Below are 22,943 nucleotides of genomic sequence, written 5' to 3'. Positions count from 1 at the left end.
CATTGTGGACATAGAGGGGAAAAAGAAATTGAGGGGTGAAATTAAAGAATTTACTTGCAAGAACATCATTACTTCACTATTCCCTTATGATAAAATATTTATTTCCTAGTGATTTAATATGAAAGTAGAAAGAGTAACAAGTGCTACAATGCAGAACTCTCATTACAAACTGAACTCTCAGTAACAAAGAGCTAGGTTTGAACTTAACTACATACTCATAAAGAAAGTGATTGTTTTAAACATTACAATCGCTTGCTGTGTCATAAAGTACTGCTTTGGTTCCCAAGTACTGATTTGGTGTAAGAATCCCTGCAGAGCAGAAAATGGGAAGAAATGTTTAGATGTGAGATGACAAAAAAAAATGATAGAAGGATCTTCTGTAAAAAGAGAGGAGGCAAAGCTTAGCCTGTAATGTGAATGTTGAAAATCCATAAGAATCCCAGGTCTAGGTTTTTAAGGCTTTAAATTGCTCTCACTTACTGTGTACCTCCCACTCACCACTCACTCAAGAAATCCCTGACAAACTAGTTAGAAGGGAACAGAGTAGAGAAAGAATCTGCCTCACGTGTTCGGCCCTGGCCAGGACTGGGATTCCCCTCTCCATCCGAATAAAGAGCTATGATTTTCACATCATAGGGCATGTCTGGAATCAGCCGCTCCAGATTCACTGAGCGGGAACTTCCTGGCACCACGATCTGGAAAGAGAGGAAATGCCAGATTTGGTCTGACAGTAACTCAAGTTCTTATCAAATCCTCTATTAGTCACTGCAATGTTTATTAAAAACAAAGCTGATCTCAAACACATCTGAAGTCAACTACTATGCTTCCTTATAAGAGCTACATAAACTACAAATTAAAAACACATACTCAAAAATTTCCTCTCCAAAATAAATTTGTTTATACTTAATATTTAGTGATTTAATCATCTTACATTGACATTTAGTTCAATGATTCTTGGGGCCAGTGCTTAGTGTAGAGGAGGAGCACGTTTCATGGTGGAGTTTGAACAATAGCATCTCTTGACCTATTGAGAATTGTTGATGTAACCCTGAAGATCCTCCAGCATCACTGTGGGGATGAGCCACACCATATCCTTGGATGCAATCAATGTAACATAGGTGCCCCAGACATATTAAGACTATGACTAGCCTTGAGCTAAACTTCCAGTACTACTTGGAAGACCCCAAAATATAGACAGATAAATATTTCTAAATATTACATCCAAGGCTTATGAAAGTTAACCAAAAATCATCCTAAATGTTAGACAGACATAAAAAAAGGGATCCCTGCATTGATGGGGGGGAATTTATAATAAATATATTTTAAATAGGGGCCGGAGTGGTAGCGCTGGGCTTAAGGCATCTGCCTTGTGTGTGCTGGCCCAGGACAGACCTCGGTTCAATCCCCTGGCATCCCATTTGGGCCCCCAAGTCAGAAGCAATTTCTGAGCGCATATCCAGGAGTAACCCCTGACTTCCCTGAATGTGAGCCCCCCCCCCCAAATTTTTTATTTTAAATAGAGTGGCTTCATCCAATGCATATGGACAAAGTTGTTGGAACATGCACTGCAATGAACAAGGCTATGTAAATCTTTCAGAACACATGCATTGATCATTTATTTATTTTTAGCACTTTTGATCATTGTAAAAATTTCTAAAATAGTCTGTATGTTTATTTTCCCCTAACTAATCTCTACTCAAATTAGTAATTTTTAAGTTTAATTAATTTACTTAGAAAACGTAATACTACTATGAAAAATATGACCCTTAAAATAGATTTAATAATCTGTAACCATCAGTGAAGTAAACTTTAAGATAATTTTATAACAAAGATATTTGCACTTTCTTTCTTTCATCCTTTCTTTCTTCCTTCCTTCTTTCTTTCTTTCTTTCTTCCTTCTTTCTTTCTTGCTTTCTTTCTCTCTCTCTCTTTTTCCTTCCTTCCTTCCTTCCTTCCTTCCTTCCTTCCTTCCTTCCTTCCTTCCTTCCTTCCTTCCTTCCTTCCTTCCTTCCTTCCTTCCTTCCTTCCTTCCTTTCTCTTTGTTTCTCTTTCTTTCATGTATTGGTTTGGGGGCCTCATCCGGTGATGCTCGTGAGTTACTCCTGGTTCTGCACTCAGAAATTGCTCCTGGCTTGGGGAACCATAAGGGGACACAGGGGATAGAGCCCGGGTCTGTCCTGGGTCTGTTCTAGGTCAGCCAGGTCTGTTCTGGGTCAGCCACATGCCAGGCAAAGGCCCTACATCTATGCTATCGCCCAGACATTTGCACTTTAAAACAAATGTTTTCAAAGTCCATATAGACTTGACCTAGCAATGCTTTTCATTTAATACTGTGGTTTGTAACTCAGAGTTAACTTGCATTCTTCCAAATCTGTTTTTGCCAACTAGTCCTATGCGTAATAAACCTTCCATACTTTAACAAGAGAAATCATTTTGCATTATGTATTAACTCATGCATAGTTCACATCCGAACAAGCCCTCAAATATGACACAAATACAAGGCTCTTTTTGGCAGGAAATGCGGTTTTCAATAGCATGAGTAACATATCCATAATTGGCCTCTGGTTTTGCACCAGCAGTCACAGTAGAAGAAATGGCAGAACCTACAAAATGTTTTTCCTGATCTCTGAAATGACAAAATGACTTACAGATTCTGAGGGTCTCATGCCAGTCAGAGGAGAATATACAACACGGTACTGCTGAACAGGTCCTGGTGCAGGGTCCCAGCGAACATCTAGACTATTTGATGTAGGATTGTACACTTGGATGTTTCTTGCCAATCCTCTCACCACTGAGAATATAAAAGTTCATCTTAAGTCTGTGTCTACATGTTAAGCTTTTGTTATCACTCCTCCAGTTCTCACACTCCATAATAGGATGGAATACTTCTAATATACTAGTCAAAGAAGAGCAAAACTCATCAAACCAAATTTAGTCCAAGTTAAATAGTTATGTTTTTTGTCTATATAGAAGCAACATATACAGAAGTATATATTCAATAGCAACAAGTTAGTATAATGCCAGGTTGGCCATAAAGGGTTCAGAGACAAAAAAATAAAAAAGAAGTTTCAGTTTTCTAACACAGGGAAATATAGAAAGAAGAGTTTTCACCTTATAAGTCAAAAATTTAGTGCATCAGGTAGCTTCAATACACTTCCACTTAACAAATAGCTCTTTCATATTAACAAAGCTTAATGTCTTTAGTGATTTTTAAAAAAGCAAAAGGATGAAGAAATTAATAATACACTCAATTCTTAATTAAGTGTTCCTAATAGAGAATGCTAAACACTAAAATTAAATTCATACATTAACACCATATTCTAAGTAACATTTTCTTTTGAGATGACTAATTTTGTATGCAAATAATTTATCCACTATGTTCCCTTTCAATGATTACCCATATGTTCTTTTTTATTTTTATTGTGGTCAAAATGAATTACAAATCTTTCACAGTAATATTTAAGAAATGAATGAGGTGCATTCCCACCACTAGGGTTGTCCTCTATGTTTTAGAGTCAAGTATTTATAAATATACACAAAAACTTTAGGTAATACTACAAATTAAAAACACCAAAAACTGGCTTTTCCTGACACAGACCATTAATGCCTATATAATTTCACCAGAAAATCAAGGAAATGTGAATCAACTAATTTGATAAACCAAACTATACAATTCACAGTATAAAATACCACTACAAAATACTTCACAATAATCTATAACATATATCAAAGATCAATAAATTTTGTGACAAAAAGAATGACTAAAGTAACGTATATAGATAATTGTGTACATGTTTATATATTTTAAAAAATAAATTCAAAACGTCTTTTAAAGGCATTTTAATTACAAATTTGTATTTTGAACACTAAAATTTAACAGGTTTTGGTGTTAGAATGCAAAATGGGCAATTTTTATGATTTTTATTCTTTTATCCTGGAATTTTCATATTGGACTATATGACCTTTATAATGAATTTATCACTAAAATTTATCACTAATAAGTCATAATTAAGTATCAAGAAAAAAACTAAATTTGTCTTTTTTTCTTACTTACATGTCTTTCCGGTATCTGAAGTTCTTCCTCCATCACCTTCATTATAAACAGGAACTACTGTAACAGTATATGGGGTGTCAGGCTGCAAATTCCTGAGAATGGCATAATTGGTATTCCCAGGGATTGGTACCTAAAATATAAAGTACTAGGTTTTAAAAACTTGTAAAATAAATAAAAAATCAGAATTAAGGCTACTAATGCTAAAAATATTAACTCAAAACCAGGTCAAATATGCCCAGTAGTTTATATAAATGGTAATTCATGAGTGTTAAATCTTATGGCTATACTGCTTCCTTATATATTACATACTATCTATCCCAGTATGTTATTACATATTTAAGTTTAAAATATATTTTGTCTCATATAAGTATGACTAACCCTGTCCTTTTATACTAACATTTACCTATATGATTTTATTTCCAACTTTGTATGCTTTATATTGATATACAATAAGCTGTAGTATTAAAATGCTGACTTCTTTTCTAATTCATCTAGCCATTCTGTGCCATTTTGTTGGTGAGTCTAAGTCATTGACATTTAGTTAAATTATAATATAAGCAATTATTGCCACTTTTCTATGAACTATAGGTACTATTTAAATTTTTCCTTTGTTCCTTGTCTTCTCTTATTCTCTATCTTAATATTTAAGAGTTTTCCCTTTGTCCAATTAATAAGAAAAACTCTAATATCTGTCAAAAAGTCCAAGGTTCCCAAGGAATACAGGAAGCCTAAGAATTGAAAGGATCCAAAGGACTATGGTAGAATGATATTCTTTGATGGTTAATATGGTATCCTAACTACATAAAGTATTTATATTCCTGTAAACCAATGTTACCTCAATTTAAATTTTAATAAATAATAAATATATGCTTCCATATAATTTATCACAACTAGTTATAAAGACCTCTACACACCACTATACAATCCTAATCTCTACCTAAATAACTTCTAGAATAATTAGTCCCCTTGTCCAAAAGCTTACAATCCCTATCACTTTCTGTCAAGTTTTGTGAACATGAACTTCCTGAGCAAAAGAGTAAATCATTTAATTCTATTGACTCCACTTTTAAGTAACTCAATTAATCTTTTTATTAAGCATGTACTTTTCACAAAAATTAATTACCATTTCCTCTTGACCGCCTGCTGTAGGTGCATAGAAGAGTTTGTACTGACGTGGATTTCCCTCTGCATGGTCCCAACGAACATTCAAGGTGCTAGTAGAAGGATCATAAACTCTTAGGTTCTTCACAGTACTCAGAGGCTCTGAAACACAAAAAATATATGTCACAGTATGACCCTGACAAAAATACATACATGACATTTAGGTCCATCAATATTTCCCATGTATTGAGAGTTTAGCAGTCAGCCCACAGTTAAGTGCCCCACAAATATTTGTAGAAGTAGTAAATAAATTTTAAAATCTATAATAATGTAGTATACAAGTCTCATTTTTCTCTCTCTCTTTCTCTCACTCTTTTTTATCACCAGAGTGACTTTTTGTCAGTCCTAGAAAGTAATATGTTTCTCTATATAAAAAGGTAATGTGGAGAAAGACATTAAAAGTCTCTTATTTGGGGGAGTGAGTTCTGGACCAGACCTAACCATGTTCAAATATTACTCCTGTATGCACTTTAAGTGATAACTTTTGGTGGGTATCAAGGGCCCTTTTGGGTACCTGGAGCCAAAACCAGGTCTGCCTCAAGCATGGCAAGCACCCTACCTCTGTACTATCTATACTATATTATCTCTTTATCCCGAAATAGTCTCATTTTTAAATGTCTTTTGAAAGAGTAACAAAACTCCATGTCATGCTAGTGCTTCCAGATAAACATGTTTTTCTTTACACCAGGAGTTATAAAACAAGCTGTAGGATATACACAATGGTATATTACATAGCTGCAAACAATGATAAAATCATGCAATTTTCTGTAACATGGATGAAAGTGGAAGAGATTGTGTTAAACAAAATAATAAGAATAAACATGGGATATCATTTATATGTGGTGTTTAGAATAACTGAACTAGGGAATGCAGTGGTTTAAAGAAAGGTGCCTAAATTTTTCTTGGTCTCAGAATATAGGGAGAAGGAAAGAAAGAGTGAAGGATTCAGGGAAAAAGACAGATGAGAAGTAACAGAGTGCAGAGGTCAAGGGCAATTCAGATACTGTTAAGAAATGATAGAGCTAAATACCCAAACAACAGAATCAACAACACTAAAATTATGTGCCACAAATTTTAACAACCAAATGTAGAAAGGTGCCTGTCAAGATGGCTGACTATGGGGGAGGGAATATAAGAGAAAACCTGGGAACAGTGGTGAGAAATGATGACATGGTGGTGGGAATCAGTACTAGAATATCATGTCTAAAACTCAACTATGAATAACTTCATAAATTACAGTGCTTTCATAAAAAAAGAAAAATCAAAATTTGCTTACTAGTCTTTCCTCTTCCAGTCATCCGGCCTCCCTCACCATCATGATACAGGGAGGACACTGTGATGGTGTAAGGAGTATCAGGCTTCAATTTCTGCAGTACCATACTGCTCTGTCTTCCTCCTATTGTGACCTTGAATGAAACAGAGATGTCTGTTAGCTTGTTCTTTCTATCTCATTCTGTCTCAAACATTGCCCTGGATGTTTTGTATTGAACATCTGGTTCAGTTTCCTGAAAATCTTAGTTGTCTAAAAATCCCAGGCCCCAGAGAACTGCTTGGCAACCTCCCCTCTAAATTGTGTTTGAAGTTAATTTAAAAAACTATAAAAACAGTTTATGCAAGGAAACTGCTTAAAACTCACACCACACTTAAAACATATGCCACAGAAAAAGTCTAAAATATACCTGATAAGACAATTCTAAATTCAAATTATCTTGCTAAAATCATGAAAAATATTCATTAATGATAACTCAATAATATTTTTAACTTGCTAGCTACTTTCACTGCCAAATTTTATCTAAAATGCATTTCCCAGATCTAATCCTCCAAAAGACACTAATCATAAATGAGTAATAAAAGAACTTTAAGATTGCAGAGGCTCCACGCCACTATCATTCTTAATTTTTTCCAAATATTTTTATTTGCTTTACAAATGTATTTAATAACTAATCATCTAAAGCTTTTGGTGGCCCACTCCCAAACTCCCACAATAACAGGACTAAAAGCCTCTGACAGACCATTGGAAGATAAAGGTTCCTTTTTATGTCTGATACCAACATCATGGTATTAAAATGTTTTCATTTTCCTCTGATTACTATTTTATTTTTATTATATTATTATATTTTGCTAAATGAAATTTGATATCTTATTGAAAGAAAATTTGTTTAATCTGTTAAGAGGCTTCTAAATTTAAATGTTTATGCCACACTAAAATCTCATGAAAATGGCACGGCCACAGTGAATACACACATGGATATGGGTGTATATATATGTATGTATGTGTGTATACACATGATATGTATATGTATATGATGTCAATAACAGATGTTTACAGTATAACATCCATCCACTTCCAGTATTCCTAAAGGAAACCTCAATGAATCTGTTATTGGTATCCTCAGTATATTAAAAAAAAAATTCCACTGATTTAAACAATTTTGTATTTGATGTTCTGAGAGAAAAGTATGAATGGCTGTAACAATATATTATCCATATTTGAAATATTCACTTGGTAGAACTACTAGTCTTATGAGTACATAAAACATTTACTTAATTCTTCCCATCCAACTTCCTAAAATAATTCTAGCATTAGTAATACACTGATATATTTCATGTATTAGCAATGAAATGCAAATATCTTTAACCTAGAGATAGCAAACCTTAAGATACTCTCAGATAACAATTTCTAGATGATAAGTTTTTAGACTATTAATTATGACAAACAGCAAAGAGACAGTAACAAAAGCTACTGACATGAATTTCATCCAACACAATAAAACATCTACCAAAATAGTGATATAACTAAATAGCATAGCAAGTGAAAACAGAATATACAAAGGGTTAGATTCAGAAAGTGTGTAGTTTTATCAGGTTACCGTTTGTTCATTCCCTTCCCCTGTGGAAGGCTGATAAGTGATTCGATATTTCTGAACACGGCCACTAGCAGGATCCCACTTAACAGTCAAGCTGTTCGATGATGCATTATATACTTGAAGGTTTCGTGGACCACTTTTTGGAGCTGAAATATGTTGAAAAGTATAGCAAATACAGAAAATTAGCACACTTCCAAAATCAATTATTCCCACAGAACTCAAGAGGCATATACACATATAGATTTAGAAATATATATGATCCCATGATAAATAATGGACATTAATTATTAAAAACCTTATTTAATAGTAGTGAGCAAAATAGTTTAAAAAGTCTATTTAAAGAGGCCTAGATCAGAGTCCTATAATTTACAACTTAAATTACAGAAAGTTTTTTAACATGTATTTTGAACATATTTTGTTTATTATTTGCTAGTCATAAAATTCAGCATATAAAAGTCTTTTTTTTTTTGGTTTTTGGTTTTTGGGCCACACCCAGTGATGCTCAGGGGTTACTCCTGATTGTCTGCTCAGAAATAGCTCCTGGCAGGCACAGGGGACCATATGGGACACCGGGATTCGAACCAACCACCTTTGGTCCTGGATCGGCTGCTTGCAAGGCAAACGCCTCTGTGCTATCTCTCCGGGAGCATATAAAATTCTTACCCTGAGTTGTCAATGGTATCAGGCGCACTAAAAAAATGAAAAAAGTTGGGTAAATATTACAAATACTATTATTAACTTGATTATAAAATAAACATTAAATGCAAAGATGACAGTGGTAAAACACTACTGAAATCCACCATTCTTAGGAAATAAAGATGGTAGTTCCAAAGACACAACTAGTATCAAGGCACCTATATAGCCTCTCTGAGAAGAACAATAGAGAATAAATGTTGAGGATGTTCAAAGAACACAAAGAAACCATAGCATGAACAGCAAATAAGATTCAAGAGTATATTAGAGTAGGAATGATAAAAATTCATATATAAATGACAAAACTAAAGAACTTGGTTTGTGAAATGCATACTTACTTAGAGGCTTCATCATCAGAGATACAGAATCAGTGGGCACAAAATGAGCTATATAAGCCCTTCAAACAACAGTAGAAGATAGAAAAGAGTATTAAAATAAATAAAAAGAAGACAAAAAATCTTCAGACTAAATTAACAAACATCAAGAGAGCTTTGGTGAAATTCAAAATTAACAATCAAAGAGTCAATGAGGTAGAGAGATTCGGGAAGAAAACCCCTATGAAGAAGGAACTGAGCAATTCCCAGAGCTGAGAGTATATGAACCCACATCCTTTATGCCCAAAGAATACCAGCTAAAAGAAATCCAAATACGAGGAACATCATACTCAAAATGATGACACCCATAGATAGAGATAGAATACTGAAAGCAGCAAGATTAAAAAGGTTATTACATACAAAGGTACATCCTTCATATTTAAAACAGATTTATCACAAGCAACTCCAAAGATCAAAGGCTGTGATGAAATATAGTGAAAAAAACTTAATGAAATAAATCCAAGAATAATTCACCCATCCAACTCTCATTCATGTTTGAAGGAAAGATAAATAGCTTCATAGTTAAACAACAGTTTAGGAACCTTACAGACAGGAGAGATGAAGTCATGAAATTTTCCTATATATAGATAGATGTACATGGAATCTATCATGCTGAGTGAAATAAGTCAGAGGAATAGAGATAGACGCAGAATAGTGTCACTCATCTATGGGTTTTAAGAAAAATAAAAGTCATTTTTGCAACGATCTTCAGAGACAAAGAGAGGAGGGCTGGAACTTCCAGCTAACTTCATGAAGATCACCACAATGAGTGGTGAATGCACTTACAGAAATAACTACACTGAGAACTACCATAACCATGTGAATGAATGAGGGAACTGGAAACCCTGTCTAGAGTACAGGTGGGGGTGGGGTGGGATGGAGGGAAGGAGATTTGGGACACTGGTGATGGGAATGTTGCATTGGTGAAGGGGGATGTTCTTTACATGACTGAAAACTAATCACAATCATATTTGTAATCAAGATGTTTAAATAAAGATATTATAAAACACAAGAACTGAAGGGGTTAACTTAAGGCAAGATAAACCCCACAAGCACAACAAACTTCTACAAAGTAATGCACAAAATTTCATGGTAACAATCTGTCTAAATGTCAGTGAACATTAATTACCAACTAAGACGGAGTGGCAAAATGAATCATAAAATTCAATTCAACTTTCTGCTGCCTTAAAGAAATGTATTTGAATGGTCAAAGCAAATACAGATTTAAAGTCAAATTTGGAAGACATTTCTTCAAGCAAATAACTCCATATAAAAGGCTGCTGTGGCCAAACTAAAATTAGACAACATAAACTTCAGGGTTAAAACAGTTCATCTTAAAAAAGGAGACAGAGGGGTGATTTTTTAATAATCAAGTGGTATGTATATTGGGAAAAATTTTAAACTTAATGTGCCTAATGAAGACCCATCAAAATATTTAACCTGAATAATGCAGCCAATCAGAAGCCAAGCTTCTGCCACCTGAAACTTCGGCAGCAGGTTAGAGGGCCAACCCTGCCGAAGTCATGTGATCGAAGGTGAGATGGCACTGCTCTAGAAGGGTGGAGCAAAAGGAGTCTGGCCTTTCTGTTTCACTTCACAGACTATAAACATCTACTCAATAAACCCTAGCACAACACGCAGAAAACATCACACTGCAGATCCAACATAGGGAAACAAGACAGGCCAACACTTGTACAGAAAATGAAGATGGCAGTACTGATGACTAGAAAACTATCAACCACCTGTTTAGCCTCTCAGATAGAGTTTAGAGAAGAAATATGGAGGTTGCTTATAGAAATCAAGAAAGCATAGAAAGAGCTTAATCTACACAAAGAATAATCAAGAGGACTATAAAAATAAAAATCAGAAAACTCCAACTGAGGGGCCAGAGTGATAGTACAGCAGTAAGGCATTTACCTTGCACATGGCCAACACAGGACTAACCCCGGTTTGAATCCTGGCATCCCAAGGTCCCCTGAGCCTGACAGGAGCAATTACTGAGCACAGAGCCAGAAGCAAGTCCTGAGCATCTCCAAGTGTGACCCCCCCCCAAAAAAAAAGAAAATTCCAACTGAAATAACAGAACTGAAAAATGGGGTAGGAAAAATGAAAACCTCACTTAAAAGTCTCTCCAAACAAAGTAACAGCAGTTGAGAACTGAATCAGTGAGCTGGAAGATTTGATGAATAACATCTCCACACAATAAAAGAGAATGGGAAAGAGCCTTAAAACAAATTATCAGACATTGGGGAAAAAATCCTCAAAGAATGTCTTTAATAAATTCAACAGAAACAACCTAAGAATCATTGGAGTCAGAGACCCAGGAATAAAATTCCCAGGAAGAATCAATAGTCAAGGAAATCATATAGAGAAATTCTCAGAGCTAAAGAGTAGATGCAACCAAATCCTGCATGCCTGAAGAATACCAGCTAAAAGAGATCCCAAAAAAAGCACCCAAAGACACATCCTAGTAACAATTATGAATCCCATTGATATGGTTAGATTACTGAAAGCAACAAGATCAAAAAGAAAAATTAGTCAAAGAGTCTATTTAAGATTTACAGCATACCTGTCACAAGAAACCCTCAAAGTCAGAGACAGTGACAAAACTCAATAAAATGAATGCTTCACCTAGAATACTGCACCCAGTCAGACTCACATTTAGGTTTGAAGGAAGTATACATAGCTTCATGGATAAACAACTCAGAAACTTAACAGACTCAAAACCAGATTTAAAAAAAAACTTAAAGGTCTACTTTCAGACAAGACAAACCAAAAGACACACCAAATACCTACACAAAGATGACAGTAAATCTCATGACAAATATTCTTCTCAACATCAATGGACAAAATTCACCAGTTAATAGACAGAGTGGCAAAAGGGGTCAAAAACTGAACCTAATATCCTGCCACCTACAAGAAACACATCTAAATAGTCAAAACAAAAATATACTCAAAGTCAAAAGGTTGGAAGACAATCATCCAAGCAAACAACTCCCTTAAAAAAATAACTGCAGTGGTCATATTAATATCAGATGACACAAACTTTAGACTTAGAAAAGTTATAAGGAACAGAGATGGACATTTTGTAATAATAAAAAGATATGTACAACAGAAATAAATAGCAGTCCTAAACATATGAACAATCAATGTGGACCAGCAAAATATTTAATAAATTGTTGACAAATCTGAAAGAAGACATCAATAGCAACACAATAGCAGTGGGAGACCTCAACACGCTATGCCACTCTTGATAAGTCAACAAGGCTGAAAATCAACAAGAATATACTATCTCAAAAAATAAATGGAAGAAAGTAGGCTAATAGAAACATAGGGCACTCCAACTCAAGAAAAATGGATGCACATTCTTCTCCAATGCACATCTGATGAATACAGATGCAAAGATACTCAACAAAAACCTGGCAAATATGATCCAACATCTCATCAAGAACATCATACAACATGAACAAGTAGGTGTTATTCCAGAAATACAAGGATGACTTAACATATGTAAAACAATCAACATAATACCTCATATCAACAAAAGGAAAAATAAAAACTAAATTATTATATCAATAGATGCAGAGAAAGCATTCTATAAGTTCCAAAATTCATTCATGATAAAAACTTTCAACAAGATGAGAATGGAAGGAACATTTCTCAGTATAATTAAGGCCATATACTACAAGCCAATGTCAAATATTATTCTCAATGGGGATAAACTAAAAGTGTTTCTTCTAAATTCTCAGACAAGACAAGGCTGCTCCCTCTCACCACTCTTATTTAACATAGTAAGGAAGCACTTTCCACAGCTATTAGACAAGAAAAAGATATCAAGGGCATCCAGATAAAAAAGAAAGAAGTCAAAAAAGAAAAAGAAAGAAAAAAGAAAGAAAGAAGTCAAACTCTCATTGTTTGCAGATAACATACTACTATATTTAGAAAACCCTAAAGAGACTACCAAAAAAAACCTCCTAGAAACAATAGATTCATGTAGCAAAGTGGCAGTCTACAAAATTAACATGCAAATACCAATGGCCTTCATATACACAAATAACATTAGAGAAGAAATGTATGTTAAAAAATAATCCCATTTACATTATTGCCACACAAGCTCAAATACCTTGGAGACCTATACAAAGAAAACTACAAACCACTACTTCAAGAAATAAAAAGGACACAAAGAAATGGAGACACTCTGTTCATGGATTGTGAGGAATAGCATCATTAAAATGGCAATACATCCCCCAAAGCTTTGTACAGATTTAATGCAATTCCTCTAAAGATACCCATGACTTTCTTCAAAGAAATTGATCAAACACTTCTTCAAAGAAATTGATCAAACACTCCTGAAATTCATTTTAAACAACAAATAGCCATGAATGACTAAAAGAACCCTTAGGAAAAGAAGATCAAAGGCATCACTTTTCCAACATTACTACAAAGCAATAGTATTAAAAGAGCATAGTATCAGAATAAAGACATACCTTCATATCAGTGGAATAGACTTGAGTATTCAAAGAATGTTTCCCAGACATACAATCAATTAATCTTTAATAAAGGTCAAGAAATGCAAAATGGAGCAAGAAAAGCCTCTTTAACAAGTGGTGCTGGGACATCCACATGCAAAAAGCTACATGGTAATCAGCCACATGCAAAAAAGTAAACTCAGACCTCCATCTAACAAAAAGCACAAAGATCAAATCTCAATGGATTAAAGACCTTGATATCAGACCCACAACCATAAGGTATATAGAAGAACTTGTAGGTAAAATATCCAATGCATTGATACCAAAGGCATTTTCAAGGAAGAAACAGCACTGTCCAAGCAAGTAAAAGCAGAGATATATGGGACGTATGGGACTATATTAAGCTGAGAAACTTCTGCACCTCAAAGAAAATAATGACTATGATATAAAGGCCACAGAATGAGGTAAACTATTCACCAAATACCCATTAGATTAGGGGTTAATATATAAGATATACAAAATACTGACAGAACTTAACAAGAAGTAAATATCTAACCCCATCAAAAATGTGGAGAAGAAATAAACAGAAAAATTTTCAAAGAGAACTACAAATGGAAAATACATGAAAAAAATGTTCCACATCACTAATTATATGGGAGATGCAAATCAAAACAACAGTGAGGTACCATCTCATGTCACAGAGACTGGAACACATCACATAGTATAAGAACAATAAGTGCTGGCTGGTATGTGGGGAGAAAGAACTCTCATTAACTGCTGGTGAGTATTCTGCCTAGCCCAGCCTTTATGAAAAACGATATGGAGATTCCTCAAAAAAATTAAGCTCCCATATGATCCAGTTATAGTACTTCTTGGGATATACACTAGGACACAAAAACACAATATAAAAAATTACCTCTGCACACCCATATTTATTGCAGTGCTATTTACAATAGCCAGGATCTGAAAACAACCCATATGCCCAACAACAGATGAGAGGCTAAAGAAACTGTGGTACATATACACAATGGAGTACTATGCAGATGTTGGGAAAAATGAAGTCAGGAAATTTTCCTATACATGGATGAATCTGAAAATATTATGCTGAGTGACATAAGTCAAACATAGACACAGAATATATATTCTCACTTATCTATGGGATTTAAGAACAATAAAAGACAGTATTGTAATAATACCCAGAGACAATAGAGATGAGGGCTGGAAAGACCAGCCCATGGTATGAAGCTTACCACAAAGAGTGGTGAGTGCAGTTGGAGAAATAACTACACTGACAACTATCATTGACAATGATAGTGAGTGAGAGAAATAGAATGCCTGTCTTGAATAGAGGCAGGTGGTAGGGGAGGAAGGAGATTGGGGCATTGGTGGTGGGAATGTTGCAGTGATGAAGGGTGGTATTCTTTATTATAACTGAAACCCAACTACAAATATGTTTGTAACCATGATGTTTAAATAAATATATTAATTTCAAAAATAAATAAAATATCTTATAAAAGCTGTGAATAAGTACCCAGATGAAAGTATTAAAATTATTTAAAACAACTGATAATAAACTTGAAGAAAAACATCAATAGATACACAATAATAGTGGGAGACTTCACCACCATGTCAACTGGTGATAGATCAACCAAAGTAATACTTAGCAAGGACATACTGGCTTTGAGGAAGAAGTAAAAGAAGTAAAAGAGAATGGCTTAGTATATATATATAGGTATTTTCATACCCAGAAATCTGGATACACATTCTTTCCAATGCACATGGGACAATCTCCAAGATAGACCACATGCTGGTCTACAAAACATACCTCCATAAAATCAAGAAGATAGAAATTTTATTAATTATTTTCTCAGACTATGATGCACTTGAAAATAGAATTAAATTATAAACAGAAACAGTAAAATTTAACACCTGGAAATTTAACAGATTACTACTAAACAACCATTAGGTCAGAGAGAAAATCAAAAATTCTTGGAAACAAATTAGAATGAAACATGAATTATCAAAATTTGTGGGACACAGCAAAAATGATACAAAGAGGAAAATTATACCATTGAAGAAATTTGTTATAAAGTACCTATATAAATACAAACAGAAATTGAAAAATGATGAACAAAATGAGATGAGAGCAAGTGGGTAAAAGGAAATAATAAAACTTGGAGCAGAAATTAATCAACTTTACAGTCAAAAAAAAGACAAAATATCAATGAAATCATGAGTTGTTTCTTTAAAAAATAAATGGGATCAGTAAACCATTAGAAAGACAAATGAAGAGAGTGAACCCTAATAAACCAAATCAAAATTGAAATGGGAAATCTTAAATATTATAGAAATTTCAAGAATAAACAGTGATTATTTTGAGAATCTTTATGCTACAAAACAAAAGAACCTAGAAGAAATGGATAAATTATTGGACTCTTATAAGCTCCCACTATTGAACCAAGATGATGTATTATCTAAAGAGATCTGTCATTATTGGGAAAGTTGAAATGGTAATAAAAATCTTCTTCCCAAAAGCAAAGTCCCAGGCCCAGATGGATTCACTATTGATTCTTTCAACCTTTCAGAGGACCCAATGCTGATCCTTTTCAGCTCTTACAGGAAGAAACAGAAATACTCCCAAATAGTTTCTATGAAGCTAATAACACACTGATACCCAAAGGAGATAGATACAACACAAAAGAGAGAGAGAAAGAGCGAATTAGAGGCTGAACACAAATGCAAAAATCCTCAACAAAATATTAGCAAACAATATGCAACAATTCAGCAAAAAAGTCATATACCATGACCAAGTAGGATTCACCTCAGAGATTCAAGGATGATATAACATATGCAAGTAAAAAACATAATATACCATATCAATTAAAAGAAAATTTAAAAATTATATGATCATATCAATAGATGCAGAAAAAGCTTTTGAGAAGACCCATAACCCACTCATGATAAAAAAAACTCTCAACATTGAAAAATTTAATAATTATTATTTAATAACCACAGTGCTTAAATAAGTAATTAATTAAAAACAGTCAATAAGAAAGGAGTTGAATTTACTTTCCTCATTATATTCAAAACCATTTACCACAAACCCTTGGCAAACATACTCTATGGGAAAAAACTAAATCTTTCCTTTAAAATCTGGCACAAGAACAAGACGAGGTTGCCCATTCTTGCCAGTTCTGTTCAATATAATACCAGAAGTACTTGCCATAACAATTATGTAAAATGAACATTAAAATAAGAATATTTTATTTTATTTTGTTTTGATTTGGGGGGCACAGCTGGTGGTGTTCAGGGAATATTTCTGGCACTGTTTTCATGAATTACTCCTAATGGGCTCAGGAACCATATGGAATATCAGGACTCAAACTTAGTTTGGCCATGTACAATTCAAATGCTCTATCCACTTTATTATCGGTCCAGCTCCACATGTCTTATTTTAAAAGATTATCACTTACATGTGCGCTCACTGCCAAACAGGTCATCACTCTCTGACTCATCAGGATAGATGGCCGTAATAGAAACTTCATAGAGAGTGTTCGGGTTCAAGTTTTCAAACACCAAAGTATTTTCATCACCATTCAAGATAGTCTTAGAGAAAAAAAGAATAAAACAAAGTCAATTTAAGTAACTGTGTGCATTATCTGTTCACTAGTTTATTTTCTGACATAATTTAGTCACATGCCCTTCTTGCTTTGATGCATGCAATGAGTTCAAATGTCACTAACAGAAAGGATGCTTCTCTGGCAACAGAGGTAATATACATTTCAATCATAATTTCAAGTAATAAAATAGTAATTTTATGGGGGCTGGAGCAATAGCACAGCAGTAGGTGATTCGCTTGCAAGCAGACGATCTGGGATGGACTTGGGTTCAATCCCAGGCATGCCATATAGTCCCCTGAACCTGCCAGCAGCTATTTCTGAGCGCAGAGTCAGAAGTAAGTCCTGAATTCTGCCAGGTGTGGCCCCAAAAACCAAAAAAAGTAATGCTTTGAAGTAATAAAATTAATAATTAATAAAATTTTATGAAGTAATAAAATAGGAGAGAAAGAGAAAGGGGGAGAGATAAATGAGGACAATAACAGAGAAAGAGAGAAAAACAAAGCCATCAAAAAAATTAAAAGGATGAACAACACTACCTCCATCTTATCTGAGCTACCAAGAGGTGCCCAGGTTACTCTGTAGAGGGATACATCTGAAGCTCCATGATCCCAAGTTCCTCGGAAACTCTCTGGTGTTATTTCAGAAATCCTTAGGTTTTTTGGAGCTGGTACAGAACCTGTTTTAGAAAAAAATAATTAGTTTTTTAATGTAGTCTAGTAAATTAAATAAAATAAACTTCCTTGTTTTATTTAAATGGAGATTTTATTTTGTAATCTTTATTTGAGCACCATGATTACAAGCATGATTGTAATTGGGCTTTATACATAAATCAAACAGCCCCTTCATCAGTGCAACTTTCCTACCACCAATGCTTCCCCTCCTTTCCTACCCCTGCCTGTATTCAGGATAGGCATTATACTTCTCTCACTCAGAAGTGAGAATTAATTCATTTGATTCTGAAAGAAAAACATGAGCAAGCTTTGAAAATGATAACATAGCATGGATTTAATAAGTTACTTATACTCTATTTACTACTGATTTTTAAGACACTCTTTCAACTCAGTGCTTTCTATATGTCTTGCATTAATTTTTTTTATTTTGGGACCACACCCGTGATGCTCAGGGATTACTCCTGGCTATGCGCTCAGAAATCAGTCCTGGTTCCAGGGACCTTATGGAATAGCAGGGATCAAACCCAGGTCCATCCTGAGAACTGCGTGCAAGGCAAATGCCCTACCGCTGTGCTATCACTCTGGCCCCTAAATTTTTTAATTTTAATGAAAACTATAGACCTAAAAATTACAAATAATAATTTTAGCATATATAAGAAAATGTCTAGTACTTTGATATATCATGATCAAATGTTGATATTTAACAGAATTTAAATACACACTTTCTGCAAATCAAAATATAACATACAATTAAGGAGAGAAATCAAGGGAGAAAGCAAGAAGAAGCAGAAAGGAGGCAACAGGAATACAGTGGAAGGTTTTGGTTTGTTATGGTATGGTGAAAGGTTGGGTGTTAGACATTGTATAGCTGAAACTCAATCATGAACAACTTTGTAACTGTGTATTTACAGAAATTTAATTAAAGAAATTATTTTATTAAAAACAAAAAGCTATTGAATTTATAGAGAGTTATTAGATAGGAAATAAAAGCTTAAGTCATACTGCTATTCAAACCAGCAGCTTACCGGACAAGTCTAAGAAAATCTGGACTTGTTCTATCCACCATGGAAGTACTTGTGTATTTGAAATATGGATAATTTAAATTATAATATGCTATATTATATATATGTATATACCTATACACTGAATTTTAAAGCACTATTGGGGAAAATATTAAGAAAATTTCAATTATATTGATACACACTGAAGTTTTGATATACATTATAATGCTTTGGATACACGAAATAAAATACATTAGTAAAATTAATTCGTTTTCTCTTTTAATAGAAATTTTTTCATTACATATTGCCTCCCATTGTATTTCTTTGCACTAGAGCACAGGTATTTTTTGTTTATTTTATTTCTTTGGTAATTTTTTGGGGCCACACACAGTGACACTCAGAGGTTATTCCTGGCTATATGCTCAGAAATCGCTCCTGGCTTGGGGGACCATATGGGATGCTAGGTGATCAAACTGCAGTCCATCCTAGGTTAGCCGATTGTAAAGCAAACACCTTACCACTATGCCACCTCTCTGGCCCCTAGAGCATAGTTTTTTAGTCACAATTTAATTAACCATTGTTGAGTTCTGTGCCAAGTACTACTGAACAAAAGTTGAACAAAGCATATATGTGTGTGTGCAATTTGTGTGCAGATATGCATGCTGTCCTTAATGGTGAGAAAGAAGAAAGCAGAATAGATTGAGAATGACTAATATTCAATAATAAATTGAGGGGAATACCATGGAAATACCAAGAGAGGAAGAGAAACTGACATTTCCTGGTGATTCAGGGAAATGGAGCAGAGAAGGGAGGAGCAAAGGTCAGTGTCCACAAACCATCTTTTTCTATTGGAGACTTTTTTCCCTAAAATTCAGTATCCACAAAATTCAAGTGAATCTTCACCTTCCTTACATGATTCCATCTATTGCTAATTCATTTTCTTATTTCCGCAATGAAATTGTAGATGAATAAAGCAAAATATGTACATTATATTAAATACAATATTGAATATTTAAACATAGTAAGTCACAAAGAATTTTGATAACATATATACTATTCCTAGAGAAAACATCCAACAAATACAAAACATATACTTTCTCGGGGCCGAGCAGTGGTGCAAGTGGTAAGGCGTCTTCTGTCTTGCCCGCAATAGCCTGGGACAGACCATGGTTCAATCCCCCAGAGTCCCATATGGTCCCCCAAGCCAGGAGCAATTTCTGAGCGCATAGCCAGGAGTAATCCCTGAGTGTCACCGGGTGTGGCCCAAAAACAGCAACAACAACAATATACATACACACACACACTCACACACACACACACACACACACACACACACACACACACACTTTCTCCCCAATCCCCACCTACACACACAAAACACATACAGACACGTTAAATATCTGGAAAATAAAAGAAAAATAGTAGTTAATGAGTTGACAGAATAAGAGCTGGACAGATTATAAAAAAAATTAAATAAAGATAGAGAATGGGGCACTCAGTTCTAAGGAAAATTAATTAAAATCAATTAATTTTTTTTTTTTTGGTTTTTGGGCCACACCCGTTTGACGCTCAGGGGTTACTCCTGGCTATGTGCTCAGAAATCGCCCCTGGCTTGGGGGGACCATATGGGACGCCGGGGGATCGAACCTCGGTCCTTCCTTGGCTAGCGCTTGCAAGGCAGACACCTTACCTCCAGCGCCACCTACCCGGCCCCAATTAATTTTTTAATATTAAGAAATATATCAATCAGAAATTAAAAGCCCATTAAGTTCTATTATACTTGCATATAGTATTGCTTCCCAATGATCAATAATTTTAGCGCTACTCACGGGTAGCTTCTTGAGCAGTCACTGGGGGAGATTCACCCTCATCATATACTGCAGACACGCTTACTGTATACTGAGTTTGGGAGAAGAGTTCTTTGAGAGGAGTGCTGGTTGTGGACTTGTCCACCTCTACCTATAATATAGAATTAGAATTATTTTGTTAGTTTTTTGAGATCTCTATGCTATTTACTGTAGAGTAAAGCATAAAAATCATGTCACAAAAAAGTAATGTTTCTTAAAGTTGCACAAGTATCAAAGACCTTGAGATAATTTAAATTTTTGCAAAGTAGATAAAAATGGATGCCTGAGGTTTTCTATCTGTCTGATAATAACTGACTACAGATTTAAGCAACCTAATCATTTTATACATTTCCATTACATTACTGCTTAGTTCTTTCACAAGAATTATGCACAAGATTATGCACAAGATTCCTGTGAGAAACTGAAACCCAAATTAGAGTGAATATGTGTACATACATAAATTAGCTTCTATATGATCTCCAGTGGTCCTCAAACTATGACCCGAGGGTTACATATTGTATTTGTTCCCATTTTGTTTCTTCATTTCAAAATATATGCAGTGTGCATAGGAAATTGTTCAGTTTTTGTTTTTACTATAGTCCAGCCCTCCAACGGTCTGAGGGACAATGAAATGGCCCCTGTTTAAAAAGTTTGAGGACCACTGATAAGCAATCAGAACAGTCTGTAACTGAATATTTAAAGAAACTATTTTTAATCTGCCAAAACTGTCTCTAAAATGCTATCACTAATACCCTTTACAAGAAATGTATGTTTTAAACCTAATCAATGATGAGACTCAAGTTGCTTCCACATTGGACCAGATTGTTATGAAAATGGCTTTCTCAACCTCATCTTAAAAAAGATGTTCATTTTTCTAATAGTTCATTCATCCTTACCTTACTTGAGTATTTACCTAAGTTCCTTGCTTCTCAATACATACATTAAAGAAAATGGCATAAAAATTATCTTAGGCCAGAAAGATAATAAAGTCAGGCATTTGACTCTAATGCAATTGACCAGGATCCAATCCCTGAAAACCCAGAGCCAGCCAAAAGTGATCTCTAAGAACAAAGCAAAGAGAAAGCCCTGAGCACAGCGATGTGTGGCCCAAAAACAAATGTTAAAACAATGTCATCTTTGACACTTAGCCAAACGTGATTAAGCTGGATGCAAAAATAATCCATATTAACATTCAAAAAGTGTTTTATTAATTAACAAATTTAAGTACAATATTAATTTTAAAAGGTATTTAAAATACACTAGTGTCTATACTTGCTGAAGTTATTTTTTGATCCCACTAGAAAAGAAAAACTTTTAATCCTTTTTAATCTCCAACACACCTCTTTGAAATCCTCCTCTGGTGTTTTGTATCTTACAATATATTTGTGTACTTTTCCAGGCACAGGCTCCCAAAAGACATTCATGGTGCTATGAGTCACATCTCTGAGTTTCAGGTCTCGGGGTCTGGGCAGAGGCACTAGAGAGGCAGAAGATATTAGGTCCAGATGTGATTCTCAACCACAGACTGCTAAAGCAGCCCACAAATTGCCAAGAAGTCATCTGGAAAAAACTTAAAGGTATATAGCAAAATAACTGGAAAAATGATTGTCTGACAAAAGTACCATGGTTATATCAGATTCTTTTAAAAAGAGTTATGGTTTTTTAAATTAGCATCAATTTAAATTTTAATTAAACCCCAGTTGTTAATTAATATGTTCACTTTCTTCCACTTCATTTTATTAAGTTCTTACTGGTTAGCTATAATAAACCATAATTTACAATAAATTTCTCACTCACATTTTATTATCATATACTTAAATCAGTTAAGATAGAAAAAAATTGATACAACTCTGTTCTTATGACTATGGAAGAAATATAAACAGATCTGGTAGTGAAGAAGGATGGTACAGAAAAATAAAACATTTAATAAACTTGCAAGAAAATTCACAGGCAACTAAATGGTTAGAAAAGAATCTGAATAATAAATTTTTATCAAGTCAAGCAGAATTGCACTTTAAAGAGAATAAGAATCAGAGGAAATAATGGAAAGAATTTTCTCTTTTCCTATGAGATATTTCTCACTCTGCACCTACCACTGTACCCATTTTCCTTTGTCACTCATTTCAACATCCTAGATCTCTCTACCTCCATGTTTCTTTCTACATCTCAGTCCTTTATGTTTCTTC

The 22,943-nt window shown here is 34.4% G+C and overlaps 1 protein-coding gene across 1 annotated transcript in view; it reads right to left on the bottom strand.

The window, feature by feature from the left end:
• Nucleotides 1–22,943, bottom strand: part of COL12A1 (collagen type XII alpha 1 chain) — a 164,935-nt gene that overhangs the window by 59,951 nt on the left and 82,041 nt on the right. Inside the window, exons 25-35 of the mRNA XM_049776732.1 lie at nt 22,098–22,234; nt 20,740–20,869; nt 17,775–17,914; nt 17,092–17,224; nt 8,746–8,772; nt 8,086–8,228; nt 6,492–6,621; nt 5,178–5,317; nt 4,055–4,184; nt 2,649–2,791; nt 566–695 (exon numbers count right to left, since the gene is read on the bottom strand). Of these exons, the coding sequence (XP_049632689.1) occupies nt 566–695; nt 2,649–2,791; nt 4,055–4,184; nt 5,178–5,317; nt 6,492–6,621; nt 8,086–8,228; nt 8,746–8,772; nt 17,092–17,224; nt 17,775–17,914; nt 20,740–20,869; nt 22,098–22,234 (1,383 nt within the window). The remainder of the gene's footprint in view (nt 1–565; nt 696–2,648; nt 2,792–4,054; nt 4,185–5,177; nt 5,318–6,491; nt 6,622–8,085; nt 8,229–8,745; nt 8,773–17,091; nt 17,225–17,774; nt 17,915–20,739; nt 20,870–22,097; nt 22,235–22,943) is intronic.

This window comes from Suncus etruscus, chromosome 7, assembly GCF_024139225.1.
Source record: "Suncus etruscus isolate mSunEtr1 chromosome 7, mSunEtr1.pri.cur, whole genome shotgun sequence".
Classification (NCBI taxonomy): domain Eukaryota; kingdom Metazoa; phylum Chordata; class Mammalia; order Eulipotyphla; family Soricidae; genus Suncus; species Suncus etruscus.
This window is presented reverse-complemented; position numbering and strand designations above follow the sequence as displayed.